This window comes from Dermacentor variabilis, chromosome 11, assembly GCF_050947875.1.
Source record: "Dermacentor variabilis isolate Ectoservices chromosome 11, ASM5094787v1, whole genome shotgun sequence".
NCBI lineage: Eukaryota > Metazoa > Arthropoda > Arachnida > Ixodida > Ixodidae > Dermacentor > Dermacentor variabilis.
In genome coordinates, this window is record NC_134578.1 from 83223629 (window position 1) to 83250182 (window position 26554).

The following is a 26554-nucleotide window of genomic DNA, read 5'->3' on the forward strand; positions in this document are numbered from 1 at the left end:
GGCCTGCCAGTACACTTGTCAGGCGTATCGGTGCTTGTACTGTGACGGAAGACGGCGGGCGCACGCATGTATAATTATGGAACACACACTGCGTCCAGTGACAATTGCATTTTGGTATGCTGCTTCACTGTGCAACACTTCTATACTGAGGCAAAGCTGACTTTTGGAAACCGGAATTATACAATTGAAGCCATTGCTAACAGCGGCAAATTGTTTTAATGATAACATGGCACCGAACAGCAAGAACTTTGGTAGCGAATGTCGAAGTAGCTAGGCCCAGCATTGCCGCGGTGGTAGCTATGGCTGCCAGCGGATATGCGTGCGAGAGTGCCTGTTCGAGGTGGCGAGATAATCAAAATGGTGGTGGCTTCAATCAATGCATGTATCAATGCCATTTCAAACCTGTGGTCAAGGCTACGGTAAAGGGTTTTTGCGTCCGAAATTTCAGACCTTCTATACATTGACCTATGGGGTACCGCGGCGGTGCTGCGAAGGCGTCCGAAAAGCTGGGCATTCAGAAAATCGGTCGTGGACTGTAGTTGCACAACCCTATTGAAAGCACTACATTGCCGTGAAAACGCCTCACTTTTGCGCAGTTGGCGCAAATGGCACTTGAGTGGGTGCAGCCAAGAGCAGGCAAGTCGATTTGCAGCAAAATGGTGCAAATGGCACAATTGGACCACCATTGAGCCTTCTTTTAACCTGGCAACACAGCTAAGTCATTACCTAGACAAAAAGAACATACTTGCTACATTCAGGTTATAGTCATCCTGCTGTTAGAGGAAACATCTTATTTACATCCCTGAACTGATGTGCTTACACAAGCAGGCGAGTGAAATAGATGCTATATACACTTTGGTTAGACACAATCACACGATGTTGCCACCACATACGAATACTAAAATTACCAGGGGTAAACCTGTTGTTTAACCATAATGGCAATGAACAATGGTGCCAAACCGAACCGGAACAGAATCTTTATTTTCATTTGAAGAGGAAGTAAACCAAACCACAATTTTTTTCCAACATCTTAGAGCTGAACCCAAACAAACTTTTTGAAGAATCTATCCGAACCGGTTCGACCACAGGTTTAGGACAGTCATTATTGCTGAATTTCTAAGAGAGGAGGCGATGCCTCTTGCACTAATTTGGTGCAGCTTACTCGGTCAACAGTATACATGGACGGCTCAACCATACACTGTGCGCATAGTCAACATCTACTGTCCAGAACAAAGCGTCGCCAACACTGTGTCGTCGTGGAGCAAACGGATTGTGCTCGGACAATTTGTTGTGTTCGGACACAGTTGCAGTGTGTACTGTACCTTCAGTGACTGCTAGTTACTTTCGCAGCGCAAGCGGAACTATGTAGAAATTCTCCATGGCAAATGCATGCAGCAACAAACTGAAAGCGAGAGCAGATTTTTTGAGGTGCTCTGCTATTAACAAGCAATACTGCGAACTTACTTAATTCTAGGCTACAATAGCTTCTGAATGAAAACCCTTTTTGTTCATGAAGTCGTTTACACATGCACTCTGCATTTTTATAATGGCTAAAATATATATTCCTTCAGTGCTTTTGCTACGTTATATTTAGAGGGGACAAATAAATTTCAACTACAGTCGAACCCACTTATAACGTTACCAGTTTTAACTATGTATCGGTTATAACAATGAGAAGCTGCGGCACCGTCGATTTTTGTATGTTTTCCCATGGTGAAGTATTGAAATGTGAAATCCTTGAAAAGAAAAAAACAAAAAAAAAAAACAAAAAGAAACTCTAGCCACTGCATGATGGGCCCACTGCCGCCGCATGCTCATTTTCCAGGCTTCTCCGTACGACTCTCTCCTCCCCCCCTTCCTCCCTCCCCCGAACACCAATGGGCTATGCCCATAGGTTTACGCCGCCTCACCTTCCGGAACACCAATGGACTGTGCCAACTGCGCCATAAGCAGATTGCTCGCATGTTGCTCGCTGGCTCCTCATTCAGCGCAGTTCTGTGAACAGCTTAATCACTTGTGTTCATCTTTGTTGATTGCATCGAAGTCGTTCCTGGCCACGCGGTTTCTCAGCTTCGCTTGACTCGCCGCCGAAGCGGAAAATTGCTGATCCGCCCGCTGACCATCAGGAACGCACCACGTTGCCGGTGAAAAGAAAGCGCATGGCTATAGATTTGGAAACTAAGTGCTTCTAACCGATAAGACGATTGTCGTGAACGTGCTTGCATCAGACAGCGACGGCGGCAGTGATGACGCAGTAGGGCAGGCTGAATCAACGTTGTCCTCACAGGAGGCCTCGCAGATGATTTAGTCCCTCTGGGGCTTCATTTACGCAAGGAACCTTCCGCTGCACTACGTGGAGCACTTGGATGCCTTGGAGGATGTAGGCAAGCTTTGCACAAAGCATGCACGGCCGATGAACATAGGCTATTCTCGTACAAGCCAGTAAGAATTACGTGGCAAGATGGTTGTGACAATCTCTCCTCATCATCAGCTCCAAGCTGACAGGCTGCCGCGACAGCCTTCTCGCAATTTTTAAAAGGCCCCTTTCGAGGCCACCAAAGCCGATCATTCAGATAATTCACACGTTTGCATCTTTGACCAAAAACGTGCGGTTTCCAACGAAAAAAATTACCTTTATGAGGCATAAAGCAATCTTGTAGCTGGTGCTTTACAGCAGTACTTACACGACAACCAAGAGCGCCAGTAAATGTCACAAAGACACGAGCACAAATAACAGTTTGCGAATCTTTGCACACAACATTTTTATTTCTGCAGACATCCTACTATACACAGCCACAGCCACGTTTTGTCGCATGCATTCGTGCAGGACATGCACTGGTGCAAATATACAGTTGTCGTCCCAGAAACATGCACTACGGGCGGCAGCATCCTGGGGTTTACTCAATGTCAAAGATAAAACGCATGTACATGAACACAGAGTTACACGAACAAGCAACAGTGTGTTGCCATCAGTCACAAATGAACACAAGAGTTCAGTCCACATGAGGCAGCCATCTACCGGCAAAAATACGGCACTGCAGATGTCTTCCGGCGCTTGCGGGCTTCCATTCCGCTGAAGAATTCCCGAACGTCCTCTTCTCTCACGACCTAGCATTGGCAGAAGGACACGCTTAGTACAAAAAATGAATAAACACCAGTACTTCCGCTGGGCAGAAACCTGGAGGTTAACAATGAAGTTTGAGAAAAAGTTAAGAAGCATGCAACAAGTGATGGCATGAAAAATGCCAGGTGTAAGCTTAACTATTTCGTTACCATGCCTATTCAAATCAATCACCAGTGGTCAATGCTTTAAATCGCCTATTTTGACATGTTGGAGCCGTTTCTTATCCACTTAACTGTTTCGTTACCACAAGAAAATTGTAGCCTATATAGGTCTTGGAAAAAAATTATTTACCACTACAAATAATATTGCAGCACACATTGCAGCATAGTATATTGTGCATAATGAAATGCTCTTTCCAAAAACATGTTTCCAAAAAAATAAAATGATTAGGTAAAACAAAGTTTCTAGAAATAGCCATTTTTGCTGCCAGTTCACAAAAACAATATAAAGAAGACATTTATATCAAAGGAAATTCAGAATATACATTTCAATAATGAATAATCCAAGAATAGTGTGAAAAAATAAATGCTTAGTACACTGCCATTTTTCAAGTACAAAGAAGAAACTAAGACCGGTTCATCACTCGTACCATGCGGTGAAGCAGTTCCTGGATTTTGTGAAGCATAGGTGCACTTTGCACTTTTCCCAGAAAATGTCTAGTTTTTGTTCAACTTTGCAGTCCTCGTAACACATGTTGCAGTTCCACCTTTTCGGCATCTTCCGAGGATGGTCCGATGAGAAGTCCAAGGAACGTACTTCACCAGTTTGTCTAGGGTCATGCACCTTTTCCAGGACTGATCGCCCTCAGCATAGCTGGGCAACTACAAGATTGTGCGTCCAAGAGTATCTGTTTGCATTTTTGCAGATTGCCTTTATCACCTCTGCAGAGAAGAAGAAGAGTAGAAAGAAATCCCACGCCGTTGTAAACTGCCTTGCGCTGATGCGTAGTGCTGGGCCGAGATATGCTACCAGCGACCTTCTTGGCGTGAATGGAAGTTTCCTTGCTGTCGATGGCAGCACATCACGACCAAGCCAAGTATGCACCCTGAGGATAATCAGTAGAGCTGTTAGGTCGTGCAAAAAGATTGCCAGATAAACGCACACAAGGAAAGAGACCGCTCAAGGCCGTAAAGGAAAGTTGCCGGTGAACAGCTGTGGATGTCCCATGCTGACTCAAAATGTTCATGGCATGTGCCAATGAGCCGGTCTTAGTTTCTTCTTTGTGCCTGAAGAACGGCGGTGTACTGAGCATTTATTTTTTCAGACACTATTCCTAGATTATTTATCTTTGAAATTTATATTCTGAATTTTCTTTGATATTATAATGTTCTTGTGGATGTTTCTTATTGTTTTTGTCAACTGGCAGCGAAAATGGCGCTTTCTATAATTTTTGTTTTACCTAATTGCTTTGTTTGGCAACATATGTTTTTGGAAAGAGCATTTCATTATGCACAATATGCTATGCTGCAAAGTGCGCTGGAATATTATTTGCAGTGGTAAATAATTTTTTCCGAGACCTATAAAAGAACGACCATTTTCTTGCAGTAGCGAAAGAGTTTAGAGACAGGAAGAGAGCGGTGTGAATCAGAGACCAAACGGGGATAGCCGATAATCTATTTGACATTAATAGAGTGAAATGAAGCTGGACAAGCCATGTAATGCCTAGGGTGGAGACTAGAACTCTATTAGAGTTGCAGAATGGGTGCCAAGGGAAGGGAGGCACAGTCGAGGACCGTAGAGATGTAGGTGGCGTGAAAAAAATTAGGAAATTTTCAGGCACAAGATGGGGTCAGCTAGTACAAGACAGGAGTAATTGGAGATCACTAGGAGAGGACCTCCATCTCGGAGGGAACAAACAGGCTGATGATGACCTCCACAGCCCTGTTTCCAGATGAACAATTATTCATTACAGTTGATCAAAGTTCAATGCGTTGACAACGATAATGGATGTTTCTTTATGGAAACAACGTGGATCCATAAAGAAATCACAAAGTATGGTTTAGTTGTTCAAAGGCTCCATCTTTGGCAAAGACATTGTAACGTCTACTGCAGAAAGAATGAATGAATGTATCGATAGTGGGGATTTACATGCAAAACCATGATTTGATTACGAGGCACGTTGTAGTGGGGAACTCCAGATTAATTTTGACCACGAGAGGAGCTTTCACATGCCCCCAATGCATGGGACAAAGGCGTTTTTGCATTTCGCCGCCACTGAAATGAGGCCGCCGCGGCTGGGATTTGATCCTGCGACCTCGTGCTTAGCAGCGCAACACCATAGCCGCTAAGCCGCAGTGACGGGTGTCTACTACAGAATCTTTTAAAGGACTGAAACTGAGGGGTGCGTGGAGGGAGCTGGCATATTCTTGCAAGCAATGCGTGCACCCTGAAACCAAAGGCTGCCAAGTAGGTCACTACGCTAAGTTTCTTGACTACAGTTCCAGCGATACAGCACTAGGAAGTTGAAGCTTTCCCGCTGCACCCTTACGTATTCTGTAAACCTGGCTCACCTTCCGGTTGTCGGCAAACTTCTTCAGGAAATCGACAAGCTCCGTCTTGAGGTTGTTGTAGCCTGCAGTGAAAGGACACGTGCATCAGATGCAGCTGGAAGAGGGCATACCTGAATATGCACTCCCGCCTAAGACTCCCCAGAATGACCGTCTTCCCTTCTCCCCCTTTTCCCTCTCCCCAAACAGCATCAGTGGTGTTGTTTAGATTCTCCACAGGAAAGCTCCAGCTGTGGGTGTGATCGCCTCATCCCTGTCACGAGCGTGTTGCCCCACGAAGACCATTCTCTCCTCCACTGTGGTTCTCTGTACTCGTCCTGGCGTAAGCTCAAGCCTCTACTGTCACTTCACGGGGATGGAAGTGACTAAAGAGGCTTTGGAGCATCTCTCGGAGCAGCAAATTTTGCACTTTGGAGCAGGTTTGGAGCAGGAATTTCCTATTTTGGAGCAATAAGCACACGTTTTGGAGCAGCTTGGTAAAGGTCAATATGAGATAAATACGGGCATACGGAGGAAAGTTGTTCCTTATTTGACATTGTGTAACACTATTAGGTTACGGCACATCACTTCTGCGGAAGCCTGCAAGACAAGGAAAACTCATGACAAGGAAAAATTGTCATCCATGTGAGTATAGCATGAAGTTACAATGAAACCCACACAGGTTTCTCAGAAACCGCCATATTACATACCGGATGGGCCAACTAATTGCAGCCAAGAAAAAACATAAACGAGAGCTTTCTGTTCATAGGCTTGTGTTATGCTAGTTGAGTGTTTAAGATTTAATTTTAATGAACTAACATTTATTACCTTGTGCAATATGTCAAGAAATAATAACAACATATACAGCGACCTAGGTCCTCTGTGATTTATCAAGGTATGTTAGTTAGCTTGTCTTTTCTCTTTTTCGTTGTGCTAATCACGACGTCCTGCAAAGCCTACCTTTCATGTACTGCCGTTTTGCGACAAAGAGAAATTTTACTGCTCTGTGATGTTCTCGAGCTCCTTTCAGTTACTGAGTTGTTATGAGCAGATATTTATATTCGACAAGTAAAGGAAGCATATCACTAACGTTATCACAACTGTTATTTTTCAGACGTCTTTTTTGTACGCTGCCATGCTAGAGCACACAGATGTAAACAAAGCCATGCCAGTTGTTTTATTTTTTGCTGGTGCAGTTGTATTACTATTTGAGTCGCAAGGTGTCACAACAGAAGCTTTTCTGCACTCACGTCGCGAATTCCATGTCTCTGTTTTATGTTCTATAAATCTTGTTTTCAGCACTGTTGTAGCTGCAAAGTTTGGTCGTGGGTTGACGCACGGTATGCAGCCCAAAATGTAAACACGTGTGTTTCTGGCGGAACGAGACAACGACGACCACATTGCAGGCTGCGGCCGGTGAAATACGGTCAAATACTTACTACGCCCGCCCACGTAGATCTACTGTAGCATTTCTCTAGAGCTGCGACGAAGTGCTACAAACATATCCATTTTGACCTCAAATGCTCGTATGTTCTCATTGCGGTGACCACAAGTGCGCAGCTCGTGCTTGGCCACGCAGCGGAGCATGGGGTGCAGTGAGAACGAAGACATGCGTTTCTGGCGAAATAAAACACGGCGGTAACCGTGCACACGTTACGAATTGAGGCCGGTGAAACCTGAGCAAATACTTCCACCGCTCGCCTACGTACTACATATATACTTGAGATCAAAGCCACGCCGTTGTTCGCGCTGCTGCAATACACTGTCAGAAGCTCTGTTTCTTCCAATTCTAACTAATGCATCGATTCTTCGTAGAAAAACAAAAGAATACACATAAGCAAAGAACTTTTGTTTTCTTAACCACGTGGCTCCAGAAGAAGTCGCTGCTGAGGAAATGCACAAATTCACAACCCACCCTTTTTTCTATGCCGCATCTTTGGGGAACAAGTGGAGGCTCACTTCGCTTGCCACGTCTACGTTGGCGCATTGCGGCACGCAGCTCGTGCGATTGCTCATGCGATAGCTACTGGTCGCCACGAAGAAAGCAAGCAAATGCACTAGCTAAGTAAGTAACTAACCAACCAGCTAAGTAGCTAACCAAGTAACTGCTACCACCCACGGGCGGCTGCATTACTTTGCCATGACCGCAGGTCCGAAACGGCATTAAACGTTTCAGACCTGCGGTCATGGCAAAATGTTGGGAAAATTGGACAGCGAAGGGTTCTTGCGTCCGAAATTTCAGATGCTCATATACATTGACTCTATAGGGTACGTGGTGGTGCCACGAAGCCGTCTGAATTATTCGGCACGTCCCAAACGTTGGGTGTCCAGCATATCGGTTGTTGACTGTACACTGGCAACTTGGGACAAAAGAAGATCTGTTATGATTCCTCTACGTTACTCGAGCCAGCATTAGCGTGACTTTCGTTCCCTTTCAATCAAATTACAGCTAATTTTCCCTGATAGAAGCACAAATTCCATGAGATTTCCTTGAGTCTTTCCAGACTGCTAAAAATCCCTCAGAAATCCCAGTTTTCCCGGTTGGTAACACCCTGATTCTATGAACTAACCGATTTTTCAATTGAACCGAGATCCAATAACCAAGGATATATCAGACCCTTCTTTTCCAATATAGTGAGAGGCATTGAGTTAAGTCTACCTCAACGATTTTGATGTTCGCTTTAGGAGTGAACCATACAGCGCATAAAGTGAAACGCTAATTTCTGCTACAGCTAGTACTAGAATCATGCAGTACTCTCTGGTAGGTCTCTGAATGATTCTTCTTTTTTTTTTTTTGCCAGAGAAAGACCTATTACTTGTGGAGAAACTAGGCCTTAACAGTTGAACCTCCCTTTAATTTCTGTTGTGCTTAAACTGCAGCATAGATAACATTACTGCTCAAATACACTGACTTGTGCTCCTTTCAGCAACTCGGTCATTCTCTAGAAAAAAAAAGCCTATAAGAGAAGCCAAGCTGAACTTGAGTTCTTGCAATGTACACAAGTTCTGATAAATATCTGCTTCTTGTGTATTATAGCTAGTCTTACTGGTATGTGATTACACGCACATCAGTTCCAAGCCCAAAATGACTCTTATCATGGCCATGACTAGAATGTGGGTCTGCCAGTGGAACACGGGTGGCTTATTGTATTGTATTGTATTGGCTTATTGTATTGTATTGTAAGAGCAAAAAAGAAAGGGAAACCTCCGCACAATTGGTTTCAGCATTGCCCCCGAGATCTGCAGCAGTGTCTTGCTCCACCCGAGAGATTTTGGAGGCTCAGGCCTAGGCTTACATCCTGTACTCACGTAGTGCTCACAAGAAATCGAATCACGGCAACATAATACAAAATACAGCGGAGTAGCAAGGTACTCACTAAAACTGCACTTCTCCATTGTCGAAGCAATTTTGCTGATTAACATCGCTGTTAATGATGGATTATGAAGTAATAGCCCCATTTTCGAATGCTGTACGTTCAAACCTTCACGCAAAGTGTGTACACTTGGAGAGGCACAAGGCTTGCAATGAGCATGCAAACAGCAGCATACTCTTTACGGCCGTGATGCACGACTTCTTTGTTCTTACCGTGAATGGCTTCGATCTGCTGCACCCGTCCCAACGTCCCCAGGGCCGACATGAGAGGGTCACCAGCAGGCGCCTGTGCACGGGCCGCCTTCCCTTTCTCCTCGTACGAGTGGACCGTGTCCTCTTCGTCCAACAGGAACAGGCAGTGCTGCTCGTTGTACATGGCCTACGAGGCACACAAAACAATGAAACTGGGGTCAACAACGACAGCAAACCAAGCATCTGTTCCCAACAGGCTTTGTTCCTTGCTAGAGCAGAAGTTCGCTAGTGGTCACAGGCACCCTAAATCTGGGTATACTAGCATCCTTGCCGTTTCACTCCCACCTACTTAATAACAGCAGAAGGCCACCGTGGCTCAACGGCTATGGCTATGGCTATGGTCGAAATTGTGCTCACCAAGCACTGTATGCAGTGGCACAATCGTGACCTCCATCCGGATGGCCAGTAGGCGCACTCGTTGCGAGGCTCCTCCTTCACATCTTCAACGCTGCTCCGCAGGCGCTCCAGGATGCACTGCGACACTGAAGAGAGCAGGCCGCTTCCTCCGGCTGGCTTTTCGACCTTGACCTCGTCACGAGCGTCACTGGATCCCTCGGTTGGCTGGTTGGGATGCTCTTCTTTGATTGCAACGGTGCCGTTCTCGTGAGATGTGGCCACGCCATTTTCTATGCTTCCTGCAATTTGGAGAACTGGTGAGGAATTGCTAGCTAAAAGTCTTTCCTCGGATAAGGTCACACACAAAAGAAAAAGTGAGCCACAAGGCTTGATCACTATTGATCACCATTTTCGACAGCCATAAAAGCCACACTGATGCAGCTTAGTAGGTGTCGTAAACGGAAAACGAATAATTTCATTTTTGTAACAGGTAAAATCTTAAGAATAGTTAAACTTGTTACCATTACCGACAGGTAGCCCTTCAGTTATGTCGAAACTGAGCCACACGAGTGCCACTGACGCCGACTGAAACCCTAACTTTAATTTAGTCAAATTCTCAAGTCCACGCAACAGTGGTAACATCTCACTTTTGAAAATCTAGGTCTCCTCTAGAAATATAGCCATCACGAGGAAACCTGCCTCGCAGTGTGAACCAACAACTAGTGTACCATATGGTTGCTTTTAATTGGAATTTTCGACACCACTAGATGGCAGCACTTGTGAAGGTTAGTGGTGGTGTGCACAGTTTCTATTTGGACTGCGTGAACGCTGGCACTGGAGACAAGGCAAGAAATGCATTGGCACTGCACAATGCATTTCTGCAAAGTTTTTTTGGGAAACTTGGACTAGTTTTCGTGACTCCCTGTGGTAAGATTAGATAGCCACTCCCTCACTGCTGCAGCTGCAGGAGTATTGTATACTTGCAAACCTATCAACTTTAGTAAAAATCCAGCAGACACGCCAAAAGGGAGGGAGGGATAACACACATTTCCTTTCTGGGGATAGAGAGGCAGCACGTAAGCAGCAAACAGCCACAAACTTAGAAATGCAAAGACCGAATTGATGTTTTTTTAGGCTTGGAGCGCAGCTCAGAACAAGGAAGTTAGAAGCGGTGATGAAAGGGAACGGAGAACAGAGTCATTCTCTTTCATTACCCCTTCCACCGTCCTTTTTGCTCTTTCTGAGCTGTGCTACAAGCCTAAAAAGGTCATGACATACCAGCTTGCCCAAGCTGCCACACTGAATTGATGTGTGAAACCTGTGAAAACACACACACGCACACTGGAAATATGTAAATACCGGCAATGCACAAGACCGGTGTCTCTTGTAACATTCTTGTATGGAATGCACGACAGAGGGCATTAGCAATGTGTTGCCACGTTTTTGTAGCCAGAAAGGGCGGTTACACAGCTGCAGTCACATATCATGCTAAGCGGGACAGATCTGGTGCTTGGAGCCTCCGCCAATCCCACGCTGTTTGACGCACCTCTGCAGAAGCCCACACAGAGGGTAGCACCACCCCTGCTCCTAATTTTAGCAACACAGGGTAGGGATATGTGAATAATAATTTTTAGACTGAATTGAACAGTGTTAGAAACTAACCAAATACAATACTACAGTCGAGCGCATCTACAAAGAACACACCTCTGCAACGATATAGCCTGTATAACGAAGGAATAATTCTGACCTGGTTCTATCGCAAGCGGTGCTGTGTGCGACCTTCACAACGAAGCGACCTAAACGATGACCCATGGAATGAAAGACTTCTTATATTCGAATAAATACGGTACATCAAAGACCATTCCACAGCGAGAGTTGACTTGTGGCATTAGTGTGCAAAAAGTAAGCAAGCTTTTGTGTGCCCGACATGGCCTTGGAGATACAAACTGGTAAAGTCCCGATTTTTATTATTTCCGGAAACGGCCAGAGTCTGAGAAGTGCAGGTTTCTCAGATAAACTTCAGGTAGACACATTTTATATTTTGAATTATTGATATAGAAGTCCCATATATCCGGGTTGAACTGTATATTATTATGACATATCAGATAGTGTATAACAAAGCTATTCAGCATTGTATGTCACTTTATTATAATACGGTTTTGCTGTAATTTGCAAATTATGCCTAATATATATATATATATATATATATATATATATATATATATATATATATATATTGTGCTTACTGGTTTACTCAACAACAATGCCAGCAATTCCAAACGACACTTTCCTTTTTCATGCAGCAGCATGCCGGCAAAAAGGCATTCGCCCAAACTATCACTAAGCTGTCTATCTGACCAGGGTTAGAACTCCCCTTACTGCCATCTTTACTACAACCCGTACTAGCTTCAATGGCCATGGCTCTAACCTAAAGAACTATCTCTTCAACTTTGATCAGAATGTCAATAAACTTCAAAACTTTTGGTGCGCACAAAACCCTTCAGTGTACCTTCAAAGTAGCAGTCGTGAACACACCTTCTACTTTGACCCCGTTCTCCGCCACAGTTGCCAAAGCCGATGAGCTTCCTTCTGCCTGCTTCTTTTCCATGGCATCCTCGCACAAGCTCGCATCCTTCTTCAAAAGCGACAGTTCTGCAAAGGGAAGCCAGGCGTTGCCTTCAACGATTGCAGTTCTGTTAATCGAGCAGTAGAAAAACTCACCGTGCGCCAAGTACCACCGAAGAAAAGGGTGCTTGCTCATGCAGCCGTTGCACACAACCTCGCAGTAGCCATGGTTCACCGACTCGCCTCCGATGGAGTCGTCCTGGTTCGCTGGCACGTCGCCTCCAATATGCTGGTGGGAAACAAGGCGGCAGCTCAAATGTAATGCGAGAGCGCGTTACCTTAACCATGCATCGCATTTCCAAGTGCCACTGTTTTTTGCAAGTTTCCTCACCCCATAGAGTTTTGCACCAATATTACAAGAGGCAAACGCGGCCCTAGTGTCCAAGCGCATCACCAGTACCGCACTCCATCCAACATGGGAATGATGCATACTATACATGGATTTGTCTTAACCACTTCCCTTTTGGCTTCGAAAGAAACCTTCTGGGTTACTGTTTACACCGAATGATATCGTTGCTTCAAATGTGCTCTCTGGCCACGATTAGCCTCATCTAAACTTAATTTCTAGTGTCATGTTGTTCTCACATCACGAAACAGGCCACTCACAATAAATGTCACTGGCCAAAAGGCATCCAGATCTAGCGGCACGCAGACTCAGAAGTGCGGAGACTCGCTTATGCAGTCGGTAACGGCACACCTGTCAACCTGCGAGCTTCAAAATTCGTAGAAACATCCTGCACGCATGAAAGGGAGATGGGGGAGAGGGACACAGGACAAGTGCCTCCCCCTTCTCGCCCCCACAGCCCCCCCCCTCTCCCCATATCTGTGCTCGTATGTGGCCTGCCCAGCCTCGCCTACAGTACCACCTATTTTCTTTCCCCCCCACACACACACACTGAAAGGCTGCTGATGCTGACAAAGTCAGCCATTTTAATGTTTGTACCAGTCTTCGGGAGAGTGAAAAGGATGGAAGAAAGTATTCAGATGGTCTATGAAAACAGAGGACACGTACCCGTCCGTGATACCAGTCCTCGCACACAACGCACTGTAGCATTTCATCTTCCACCTGAGGCAAAAGAAAGAAAAAGCAGAAGCCGAAAGCACACATTACTCATGAGTGCCCAACAGTTTAAGGAAGAAAAAAAAAGGTACTATTAAATAAATAAATAAAAGGGTAGAGAGAGACAGAACATTTTTTCGACTATTTCTGATAATTTCCACAAATAGTGAGCACAACATAGCTCTACTGGACTATCGGTGGAGATGACCGGAACTCTCGGCGGACGAATTCCCTGTTTGTTCCCAGCGTGCCTCTATTTACGCCGGCTACTAGGGATGCAACAGACGCCATTATATCGTGCTGTGCGCTTTTGTTCTGGTTCCTCAAGAGCGACAGTTCTGAATGTGACAGTTCAAGTTCGGATTCGTGAAGCGATGCATCTGACAGCGACGCTGAGGCCACTGCTCACAAGCAAGCCTTCCAAATCATGTTTCACCTTCCTGCCAAGAGACCAACAGTTGTTGGCTACATCGACGATGTCGTTCACTGCTACTTGCTGAGCAGCTGCATGCTGTTTGTAAGGATATACCAGTTTGAAGACAGTGGACTGTAAGTATAGCATATCATCCTATGAGCAGGGTGTCTACCAAGTTGACATTTCCAAATTCCCAGAGTTTTCCAGGTTTTCCCTCAGTGCCTTTGCAAAATTTCCCAAGTGACACAGAACTTTGTTTTATCTCAGGAAGGGCTGACACCATGTCGTCCGATGCTGTCACTCTCTAGTTAGCATGTTAAAAAAAAAAAAATCTTAATCCAGTTTGAATAGTAAGGAGTAGTGTTTATTTTACTCAAAAAGGAAACAGAAGGGAGGGCTTAGTGAAATGCACAGTGAATAAAATATCTTCGAAAAATATATATATATGTATGGCAAAGCCCATTGCAAATCGAGTCAAACATTTTCAAATACGAATAAAAAGAGGTGCATACAGAAGCAAATATCTTCAACTATATGAGCTATTCCTATCAAGTGATAGCAGGCTCATTGGTATGAGGCCTGAACTTGTGAGATTCTCTCTCAGCAGTTGGTAAGTCAACCTCAACTGTACTGACATACTCTCAGCCCACGCACAATGCCTCAGTGTTGCCTTTCACTGCTTTAAAGAGTTTATTTTGGTTTGCATGAGGGACAGCTGCATCTCGGCATCAGCCAACACTTTGCTGCTCAAGTTCCTTGAAAGAAGCGGTGACACACTTCCTTCCTCGTTCATCCCTCAATGTGCCTGTCCTTTCTGTTCTCGCTCTGCTTCCACTGCGCGTTTCACCATGGACCACTTGAAACATCCTTCTGGTCAGTTGTACAGTCAATGGCCGATTTCTTGGACTCTCTAAGGGCCGCGAAAACGTCAGAAAAATCGGGCAATCAGAAAAAGTGAATGCGTGCCTTTTACTGCCCACAAGAAGCACAAATCGCCACAGGCACGTCCGAAAAAAGCTCTCAAGGCCTGCCAGTACACTTATTAGGCATATCGGTGCTCGTATTACAACAGAAAACGGCAGGTGTATGCGTGTATAGTTAAGGAATACATACTGTGTCCTGTGACAATTGCCCCGTGCCACGCTTGTTAAGCTTTGCCGCAATACTTCGCAAATGCCTCACTGTGTAACATTTCTGTAATCGGGCAAAGCTGACTTTCGGGAACCGGCATTATGCTACGCACCATGCTTTCCAAGTTTTGAGGCCAATCGTGAGGATTACAAAGGCAGAGTCGGTGCCATTGCGGACAACGGCGAATTCTTTCAATAAAAACCATACCACCATACAGCAAGCAGCTTAATAGCGAATGTTGAAGCAGCTAGGCCTAGCATTGCTGTGGTGTTGGCAGTCAAACACACTCATACACAGTTAACTTTTTCCGTACTGTGCCGTTGGGGATTGTTAGTAGGCTAACAATGGTTTGAAACGCCATTCTCGAGACTTTCCACACTGCGCACGAAGACAATGCGCTATCGGACATGAAAGAGTAGTGCCATTCTTTTGTTTTCTAAGCAGTTCGCTTTTTCTCCCCAGGCGGTGATTTTTGAACGCGCTCCGAAATATTTGCAATCGTCAAAGTAGAAAGCAAGAATGACCGCCCGCTATTGATTGAAATGCCGCTTTTAAGACCTTACAAGCCACTTGCAGACACACTGCGCCATAGGACGTGAAGGAGGACAACTATATTTTTGTTTTCTAAGCAGTTCGCTTTTTCCCTACAAGGCGTTAATTTTTTAACACACTCCGAATTTTTGCGATCGTCAAAGTAGGAAGCAAAAATGGCTGCCTCTGGCAGCAGCACGCGCACTTTGAAAGATCGCAGATCTCGTGGTTCCGCTGTGTCTGCAACTCATTTTATCGATGGATCGAGCAGCAGCTAGTCCAAGGAGGCTGCCTTTTCACCGGACTTAGACTTTGAGAGCGACGTTGACGATGCAAGCCAGCCCGGAACATTGGCGGCCGCAGCTTGGAACACCAAACTGTAGTGCTTGCACTTAAAGTGTTGTAGTGGAATACCTTTTCAATGAAAAATTTATTTTTTTCGGAGATAGTGCCTATTAGATGGCAATACATTATGTATACCTCATAATTTGTAAAATTTTTTTTCTTAGTTGATACAAGCGTGTTTTCACTAAGTTTGTTCAATTTTATCCCACAATCTTGATCCTGGGCACAATACTAGGCCCCACAGTAGTTCCTTCAGAAAAAAAGAACCTGGTGTAACCTACAAAAAACCTATTTTCCTAGTGATACGGAGAGTTCAAATTCCATAAAATGAACGTCAATACAATTTGTTTATAACCTCCTGTCCACAGAACACCGTGTATTTGAACTTCAATATAACAAAGTTTCACTGCAGCCGTAGAGGAATACCGAGACAATAAATGGAAACTTCCACGGGCACAGATGGCAAAATTATTGAATTACATGCGACATTACCATACCACCACCCTCCTCCTTCTTCACATTCTATCTCTGTCATTCCCCCGCACCCCTTCCCTAGAGTGGATTAGCAGAGAGGCACTTCACTCAGGCGGACCTCTCCCCCTCTCTGCCATTAAAAATTATCCCTCTCTCTTGCAGTGGTACAATTAATCACAGGTCTCGTTAACGTATAGCAAGATTCAAGAGCCTACCGGGGGGGGGGGGGGAAGAAAAAAGGAAAGGCCAGTCAGCCATTGTCGGCAATGCAAAGCTGGCCTTTACTTTTCTTGCAATAGGGTGTGCATGGATGTTTAAATGCAGTAAACAAAGTTACATGTATGTTACACAACTGCTGAGCAGCATGCCTGAGAGGAGAAAACTGGTAAAACGCTTTGGTTGATGAAACTGTGAGGTACGCACATCATCATCAGGATCTGGGTACGGCCTCTTGCACGTGCAGTAGACGCCGTGGAAGTTATGGTTGTACTTGTTCTCGTCATTGCGGACAGCCTTTCTCTGCAAAGGGAAGCATGGTTCAGTAGTTGTAGCAGCCGTGCAATCAGCGCGCGCGGCAGTCATTGTGTCAAACAACTGTGTTAACCTCCTACATATGAATCATTGTAGTGCATTCTGGAATAACCATTAGTCACTGCTACAATTAGAAAGTGAGCAACGTCAAAAGATTAAATTAAATTATGGGGTTTTATGTGCCAAAACCACTTTCTGGTTATGAGGCACGCCGTAGTGGGGGACTCCGGAAATTTCGACCACCTGGGGTTGTTTAACGTGCACTTAAATATAAGTACATGGGTGTTTTCGCATTTCGCATTCATTGAAATGCGGCCGCCATGCCCGGGATTCGATCCCGCGACCTCGTGCTTAGCAGCCTAACACCATAGCCACCGAGCAACCACGGCGGGTAAGAGCGACGTCAAGTACTTGTTATAAAGATGGGACCACGGCACGACCGACGACACCCTGTCACTGTACAATTGCTAATGATTAAGGTAAAGAAAACGATTTTTTTTCCTTTTCCTTTGTGATAAGAGGACCTTTGTATTTGTTTTCAAAATTGGTAACTTTCATGTAATTAAACGGCACGTATTTCTTTATTCTTCAAGCATGTTTCCTTGTGTTCACTTGGCTTGGCACTGCACATGGTTCACAGTACTTCTTAATTACCAAAAATTCCATATTCATGTGAACATGAACATTTTTCATGCAGCCATATATAACAGGAGCTTATGGGAAGCACAGTGATGGAACAGCCATGCCACCTTGTGGCACAGGGTCGAACACATGTATGCTTAACATATACCATGCAAATTTTAATATGGTCGACATGTTGCAGAGACGGGTTTGCACGAGGCTTACTTTGCAAGCGCAGTAAGAAAAGGACGCAACAGCCGGGTTCATCCATACAGAGCAGAAAAGGCACCACAGACAGATTGCGAACAAACACACATGTATTAACCCAGGATGCAACAGAGTGTGACAGTCATGGCTGGTGGGCAAAGGCTCACTACAAGACCGATTGAGAAAGCGTGTTTGCCCTGAACATGACATCATGCAGTATACTCGTATTATGCCACGAACATTAGGGAGCTTTTTTGAACAGGGACCACAAAAGTTTTGCGGCCAGCGAAAAAGAAAGAGGGAGAAAGAAAGAAAAAAAAGAAAAGCTTTAGTGGCAACTCACATGCACGAGATGCAAAGAGGGTTTTGCATATGTGCCAGTGACGCTACTATTTCACTAAAATGACGCAGCGGCTCAAACTCGACGCAAATGTTTTGCGTCAATGAACATGGTGGCACCCACCAAAGTGGTGGCTCTCGTCGTGGCCCCTGTACCATAGCCTACCTCATTCCCTAATACCATTCTTAATTATGCACCATATGCGATTCTGATCGCAGCAGCTCTTTATCAAAGCACTGCTATAACACATAAACATGTCAGAATTTTACATTCTGCTTCAGAAAACACTGCGGTACCATGCTGGTTCGATGAACACCGAAATAAAGCGCCAGCAAGACGGTACAGCAGCAGTGCATTATATGTCTATCAGAATTATTGTATGAACCTCTACGTCCGTCAGAGAAAAATGTGTGAATGACGAACCGGACGACTCCGACAGGTGCAGAGAGTTTGTCAATACACTGAGAAACTCTGTGGACAGGACTCTTTCTTTTGTGATGATGATGATGATAGCGTGCTGTTGGCTCTGATATCAGTTTTGCTAGCTGCGAAGCAGTGATGGAAGGAGGGTTTCGCTCTTATACATGCTTTGGCCCAGGCTCGACGCAATTTTCTGCTAAAATGTCGTTTTGGTGCCAGATGGCACAAAGTACCGCACTCGGTGCAATCGGTGCAACTGTTCCACCACAGGAAACAGAATGAACTGGTGAACACAACAATCAATGTTAACAGGTTACTATCGGGGGTCAACAAAAGCAATCACATCGTTAAGATAAGGTAGAAAATAAATAAGGTGGTCCCCTGCAAAACACCAGACTTAAAAGGTAGTCTTGCTGAACAAGTATTATTTCTGCAAACCATGTTCAATCTGTGTCAGAGTAAATGGTGCTCCTATGGTACAGCAGCTTGAACCACGAAGCAGACAGAGATGCAAAATGTACACCAATTTTTTATGCAACTATGGCAGTTCAGCCAACACAAGAATGACGGGTAAGTAACACACACAAGCTATGTTCCAATGCTCGCTGTAGACGACAAAGTAGACAGCTAAGCGAACAGCGACCATATTAAGTCACGTTCCAATTCTCGATGAAGCCATAAAAAGACAGCTTCGCGAAGACAGCACGGAAGACAAAAACTACAGAGGCTACTCTGCTTTCCAAACACGATGGCAGCTGAGCAGGAAGTCTGAACACTCGATGGAAGGGTTCTCTGCACACAGGAAAACGTAGTCACGCTTTGCTATGCGCTTATTGTAAGCTACGCTGCATTTTTCATAGGTTTGCAGAGAGAAAGTGTCAAAGTACGGATAACATGTGATTTTCCTTATGAACACGAGGTGGCGTCATGTCGCAGTGACATCTTCCAGCTGATTCCAGGAGCCTTCCATTACTTGTGCTCGAAGCTATCTTATCAGCTGTTAACACAGACTGTTTCCGATGCTGACCAGAATTCGAACCCACCCATAGATTTGTCTAAACATGGACCTTCTGGCTTCAAATGACTTTGTGACTTTGCAATATGGATCATCTTAAAGAAAACATGTTGCATTATAAATGCACCAGTTCACAACGATTACGCACATGCGGAGAAACGTGCTGCCTTGCGTTGTTTAGAATGCTGTTATTGATTGGAAGTTTAAAAATTGCAATGAAAGATGCCACAACAACATCTGAAGCCAAAAGCACGGAGGCTTTAGAGAAATCGTTGCACTACCCACCGTCCCCATGGTAGCTGAATGACCACAGCGCCAGAGTTGCTTTCAATAAATTTTTGCATGAAACTCTACGACAGCAGTTTGACAAGTAGTACGGAGACGTGCTCAGAGATCCTCAAGTTACAAGCAGCTATAAGTTGACACTTACCGGGCACAAGCGGCATGGGTTGTTTGCAGGGAAGGACGCATTCCCGCAGTCACAGCGAAAGTTCCTGAAACCAGGCAGGAAATCCATTCAGCAGTAGTCCTTACATAACTGGCCATAAAGTAGGCACAATCCTCCTGTGAGCTGACACTTTCCCTTCACATTGACAACGAGCCCTATCCCAGCATGAAATAACACACAGCACCAATGTCTGCTACACACTGGTGTGTGCACTTACAACAGCACTTATCTGCATGAGACTTTGCCTCATTACTTGTCCCAAGCGAATGATACAAATTGACATGGTGCGTCAGGACGTGAAATGATGCAAAGAAACCACAAACGAGACAAAAGTGTCAACTGTGAAGTAAGGTGTATCATTTCGTGAACTGCATCAAATATGAGCCAACTATCACTGCAAACAGACCATGAATTGGAATATCCTTGCATGGTTATTAGATTAGCAAGCGAGAGGTAAACGTTACAGCTAGAATGAGCATCTACCTGGCATATTTCGATGGGGGCGAAATGCAAAAACACCCGTATACTTAGATTTAGGTGCACTTTAAAGAACCCAAGGTGGTCAAAATGAATCTGAAGTGCCCCACCGTGGCGTGCCTCATAATCAGATTGTGGTTTCGGCTCGTAAAACCCTACAGTTTAAGAATGAGCATCTCAGTTCGACAACCACACTGCAAAGGACTGCACAGCAAGCGGTTGTGGCCGGCAGGGAAACCCACCTCTTGGTGTAGAGCTCGTAGAGGTTGTGTCCCTCGTGGCATGCGTAGCTGCAAGCCAGACAGACGCCTGCAGGCTGGGAATCTGGTCCAGTACATGTGCCGCATGCGTACAGGGCCTGCCGCTTGATGTAACCCTATAAAAACGTGAAGCAATAACATTAATAAACAAAGTTTCATGGCGGTTGAAAATTTTAAGCGATAGAAAAAAATGTCACAGCATTCATAGTATTTCACTATGAATGCTGCGAGATTTTTTTCTATCGCTTCTATCTAGCGCGCACAATTGACAAGGACACAGTGAGGAGGGACACACAAGCGCTTACTCACAACTATTTTATTTTCGGAAAGACACAGAACATATGTACTCCAGCTATCAGCGGTGAGCATGTGCAACAAGAGCTTCCTTCGGGCTGCTTTAGTAAAATCTTGTTGCCGACGAATAAAAGAAAGCTTTGCCAATCAGGTAACAAGACTAGCTTCGCTGGGGTTCCTGGAACACATTATAGTCAGAGCGGCCGAAAAGGTAATAAAAATAGTAAAGGGCGCACAACCCACACATTCAAGGAACAGGCTTAGCACAAACAAAAAGCACCTTGCAGTTGTACCTCACGTCCATTATTTTTTCTCATGGGCTAAAGAATGTTGCCAGCCGGTATGGTGTTAAAGTGGTTTTCAGCGCTCCTAACAAGGTGCAAAATCTGTGCCAAGCTATTTCCAATACGTTAGACAATGGGTAAAAAAGTGCAGCTGCGGCCTAAAAGACGATCAAAAATTCACAATATGCAGAATAGGTGTGTACCGGCTTCCACTGACCTGTGGCAACATGTACATAGGACAAACCGGTCGGTGCATAAACACCCGTCTAAAAGAACATGAACATTCTCTTGGTAAAGAAAACCATTCGCACTTGTCGAACCACAGTAATCTATGTCATTGTGATCTGGTATTTTTTGACACTGACATTTTGTTTTCAGATAAAAACAAACTAACATGTGAAGTAACAGAAGCATCTTATATCAAAAAGTGTGCTGAAGAATGCATGAGCCAACCATATTGGTTGCAATCACTGAAAATGAATTAGCTTTTTTTTAAATACTGGTTGAACCTTCTTAATCTATTTTTAATCTGTTTCTGTTTTACTGACCCCTCTTGTTGCACGTGCTCAGTGCTGATAGCTGGGGTACATATGTTCAGTGTCTTTCCGAAAATAAAATAGTTGTGAGTAAGCGCTTGTGTGTCCCCCTTCACTGTGTCCTTGTCAATTGTGCGCACTAAATATTTTACTATGAATTCGTACCAACTCACCCAACTTTTAGTTCTGCTGCAAATGTCACAGCACTTTAGACTGGTACTATCAGAACTCAGTTTGCATTCGACGTGCAATATCCTGCCAGGGGTAGCTCATTGACCCCCCCCCCCCCCCCAAAACACTGCCTGAATGTGTTTGCGGCATAAACTGTAGCCAACCTTGTGAGGCAGTCACAAAATCTATTCCATTATGCAATGAGATCATCATTTCACATCAATTCACAGACAGAAGCTTGGCATTCAAAGTGCAATTATACTACTGAGCTCACTGAGACTGTACAGAATGAGCACTGTCGCAAACAGTTTGACTTAGGCAGGGAACAAACACACAGTATAAACTGGCATCTGATGCAACATGCAACATATCAGAAAGATCACTGCTCCAGCTGCTAGAATCTGTCTGAAACCTGTAGGGGGCAGTTGATGGCTTGACTCATCATATGTGACATAGCACACAGGATTGTACATGCCTACTGCTTTAGAGTTTAGTGTCTGTTCCACTAACTAACTAAAGCAACCAACACCGCCTCCTAGCACCATTTGGTATGTAATAGCACTGCGCACTGCCAAGTCAACTGTTCCATGCATGGTGTGCAGCATCGCCAAAATAAAGCTAGGGCCGTCACTAGGGCGCCTGGATGTTTTAACGTGATATCGTTAGAGCGCACACTCAACGAAAACTCGTCAGTGTCAATATTAGAAATCACTGCCTTTTCTACTCATTTATTTCACAAAAGAATTCACCAAATAGGGTTTCCATTAATAGGGTTTCGTTAATTCAGGTTGATGACAGCAACAAATCCTATAGGTATCTGCCAGGGAATGGAAATTTCTTTGTTAGATCTAGAATGTCATAAAATCGGGTTTCGTCAAATCAGGTTTTAACTGTAGGAGGTTTACCCGAGGTGACTCGCACGTGAGAACTGTGCAAAAATAGTGCTGAGACATTTACATGTGTTTTTCGAAAATGTCAATCACACATATTCAACATCCCAAGTCATCACAGAGGGGAGGGAGGAAAAGAAATGCACATAAATAGTTAGTACATACAACAATCCTCAACTGCAGACAATGTAGAAGCATTGAAATTGGTGACAACGAGGGAGGGGGAGGGGGGGCAAGCACTTCCACGCATTGGCTATGTTCGAGATGAAGGAATAAACATTTAAAAAAAAACAATGTGAGAAAAAGGGATGTCAACCTTCTGGCGGCGGTTAGTCTGGAATGACACTTAACTTGGATCACTAAAAGACCCATTTTTTTAGTGCGGATTACGAAAAATCTTGTGGAATGGCAAGAGATTTTCCAGTGCAAGGAGACATTACCAAGCTGCAAGGCGAGTTTCATTTGAGGGGTGGGAATACTTGTACAGAATGAAATGCACACTACAGTTGTACACTAGTTTAATTACAGCAACTCTACTTGATTAACAAGGAATCCTCGACTATGACTGATCCTACAATGCACAGTAGATAAAGATGCCGTCAGTCTCCACAAAGCTCTGCGATTTACAGGCAGCAATGAGGAAGTAAACAATGGCACAGCAAACATAAGCACAAGATGTTTGGAAGATTAACAATGCATTAAGCATAAAAGAACGAAAGTAACAGTGAATAAAATTGGTGCATAACTGTGGGAATGGAAATTAAAACATGTTCAGTGACATTAAAGTTGCTTACGAACTTAGAGTGTGGTGGCAGATGCCACCATTCCGTTTCGAAGGGGAATTCGCTCACAATCATCAGCCAGCTGCTTCACCATTCTAGAAAAGCGTCACCTGTACAAGTAGGCTAGCAGGGCAAGGAAGCATCTTGGTGTGCACGCAAGGCATGCAAGCAGGCGACGCGCCGCCGAACAAGATAAAGCAAAACTTCGCGGCAACAAAAGGATGAAGATGCAATTTATCTTGAGTGGCGCACGTTCACAGTCATAGGGCGTCAGCCGCGCGACCGTCCTCATACAAGTCCAGTGTTTTCCCGAGATACAAACGCAGACACTGACGCAGGTATCGCATTCGCGAACTCTTTTGGGCGGCAGGAAGATTATACCGCTGGTTTCGGTTCGCGCTTCATAACAAAAAAAAGTTATGAAACGCGAACCGAATAGCAACGGTTGCCCATAGCCACAGTACGACGACGACGACACGAGATCCGAGCAGATATAACTACGTGCAAATCCCGCCTGAACGATCGGAACCAGGCGCGCGCGCGCGCGCGCGCGAAATCTATTTGGCGCGCTTTCTTACATGCCCGAAACTACCCGAGGCCACGGACCAACAAGTCGCTGCCGTCAACATTTCCGGGCCTATGTTAAGGTACGTGCAAGGCGCGGACGCAGGATATAGTACAATAGGAGCAGGAAAAGCTAAAGGATAAGCGAAGGCAACTCGGACTGCTAACGCAGTTTTGCAGCTAATCTAGCGACCAAGGCCAACGGAAAAACTCCACACGACATTTAGCGCTTCGTCACGGCTGCAGTAGTGGACGCGCCAATCTAGGACGAGTATCGTGTTATTTTTGCGCATAACCAGTCGTTGCCTAGCACTAGTTACACGTAGCAAGGCAGCTAGCACTTCGGTATTAGACCGTGGCGACATTTGTTGACATCTGTTGCAGCGCAACAGTCGGCCATTCAGGCAGCTGAGCCGCCTCCATCGTGCCACACCATGATAACTACCAAATCACCAAGACATCCAACACAAACGAACGTCTGGAATGATTGCGCAGCGGCGGTAGTATATGCGCCAACAGTTTGACATATGCAGAAACTCGATAAAATATCAAGTTTCGCTCGAATGTTGGGTTTCAAGAGCAGAGGTTATTCGCACAGGGGCAACCTAGGCCTACAACACGGTGCGTTTACCAAATGGTTTACCTGATCATAGGTGCAGTTTTTGTCGTCGCTGCCACCCAAAACGGCGTCAGCATCATCCTCGAGCTCCTGCGCTTCGTCGAGCACGTCCTGCAGTGTGACACTGTTCTCATCCTGCAGGTCAATCGACGTTGAAGGCGCACTTTCCGAAATTTTTCCGTCGTCCGCCATAACTCCCGCCACAGACGCTCCCGCCATTAAACGAATGGAGAGATGTGCTCACACGACAGAGGTCTGGAGCGATGGAGGGCGGGCGTAGTGCGAGTTCGACTAACCCTCAGCGCCCCCACTAAACTACTTCGTCGCTTGTGGTTGTTATGGTTGCGGTAGAGTCAGTAGAGTGTGCTCTTGCGGTAACGTGACTGGTATAAATCACATACAAGCTTTAGCTCGGGTACCCCTATCTAAATACACGTAAAATGAGAGTGAGTTTTTCTCAGCAACTACTGCACCAAATTTGGCGACGTTTGCCGCATTTAAAAGAAAAAGTTAAAATCTAGTGACTGTTGGTTTCGAATTTTTATATAGGTTGTCAATTTTTCATTAAAAATGGCAGAAATCGAAAATTTTCAGGAAACGAAACTATCAGGTTTACAACCAGCAATGAAAAACGATACCACAATTATGTGAATTGCATCTAATGGTACATCTAAAGGGGACAAAATTGATATGTTACACATGAATCTCAAAAAAAACTTATCAATATGGAAATACATATCAAATTTGTCCGCTTTCAATGATCTCGTGGATGCCTTTTACAGAACCGCGATACCGGTTTTTAATGCAGAACTATTAATTTGCAAACGTAGTGCATCTATTTATTTCAAACCTTCGAATTTTTGAAAATATCGTAAACAATATTCAGGCCCTACATCGAAATTCCGCTTCCAACAGTCACTAGAATTTAACTTCCTCAAATGCAAGAAATTTCATTAAATTTGGTCCACCGGGAAATCTCAAAAACATTTTTGCGTTTTTCAAGTATTTGAATAGGACATAGGACCCGTCGGAGTTGGGCCCGAGCTGAAGCTTCCTCTTAAGTCTGAAGCCCTGTCCACGCCCTCATAACTGCCAGCCACTGTTCCTCCGCGAGGCTGCAAGTAGTTTGTACTTCAAGCTTTCCCTGTTACCTAATTAGGCGGTAACCACAAAAATGAAATTATAAGTGCATAATTTTATACCTTTTCACTCGTCTATTATAGTGGTATGGTGAAAGCCTAATTCTTTATTGAACTGAAATAAAATGTTTGTTTCGCTGCAACTATTTACTGTCAAGTTTCACTTCACTTGGGAGTGAAGTTTCACGGGTAAAATGGTGTCAGCAGTGAAATGAACTGTACTGTGGACTTTTGAAGAGCGAAATGCTCAGACTCCATACACTTTGTCCATGTCTGTTGCACACCTTATCGATTCCACCGATGAAAAGACTCTTCGTCATCCGTCTTGTCCGTGTTTCCTTTAACGCTGCGAGCCCGGTACTTCTAAGTCACGAACGGCATGCACGTTATCAGCATGACGGCGCATTCTCGACAGGAAATTAGCGAGCGCAGCATTTTCAAGGAAGGAAACGCAAACAAGATAGATGACGATTATTCTTGTGTGGCAAATATACACCCCAAACTGTTCACATTTGGTTAAGAGTGTACTATAGTGCTCAAATTAATGTTGGTGAAGAATGTTTCAGCCTTCCGAAATTTTGCAACTACCATTTTCTGTATCGGAACAAGCGCACTCTGTAATTCTGCATGCAGTCAATTTATCAACGGTCCACAGCACCACAAATGAAATGCACATGTGGTGCATCGGGCTACAACCGCTCACTGCAAGGTTCAAGGGTGCACTTGCACCACCAAGGCACCTTACCTGGGTGCACCGATGTACACCCTTGCAATTTTTCAACAATATCGCGTGAGCGTCGACAG

General features: G+C 44.7%; 1 protein-coding gene across 1 annotated transcript; it reads right to left on the reverse strand.

Moving 5' to 3' along the window:
• Positions 1-2745: 2745 nt before the first annotated feature.
• Positions 2746-24838, reverse strand: LOC142563760 (putative E3 ubiquitin-protein ligase UBR7). Its single transcript, XM_075674369.1, has 11 exons — positions 24636-24838; positions 20454-20587; positions 19717-19780; positions 16576-16671; positions 13209-13262; positions 12293-12425; positions 12107-12223; positions 9593-9870; positions 9197-9362; positions 5635-5696; positions 2746-3108 (listed from the first exon to the last, which is right to left on the reverse strand). The coding sequence occupies exons 1-11, from the start codon at positions 24828-24830 to the stop codon at positions 3016-3018; spliced, it is 1392 nt and encodes a 463-aa protein (XP_075530484.1). The 5' UTR covers positions 24831-24838; the 3' UTR covers positions 2746-3015.
• Positions 24839-26554: the final 1716 nt, after the last annotated feature.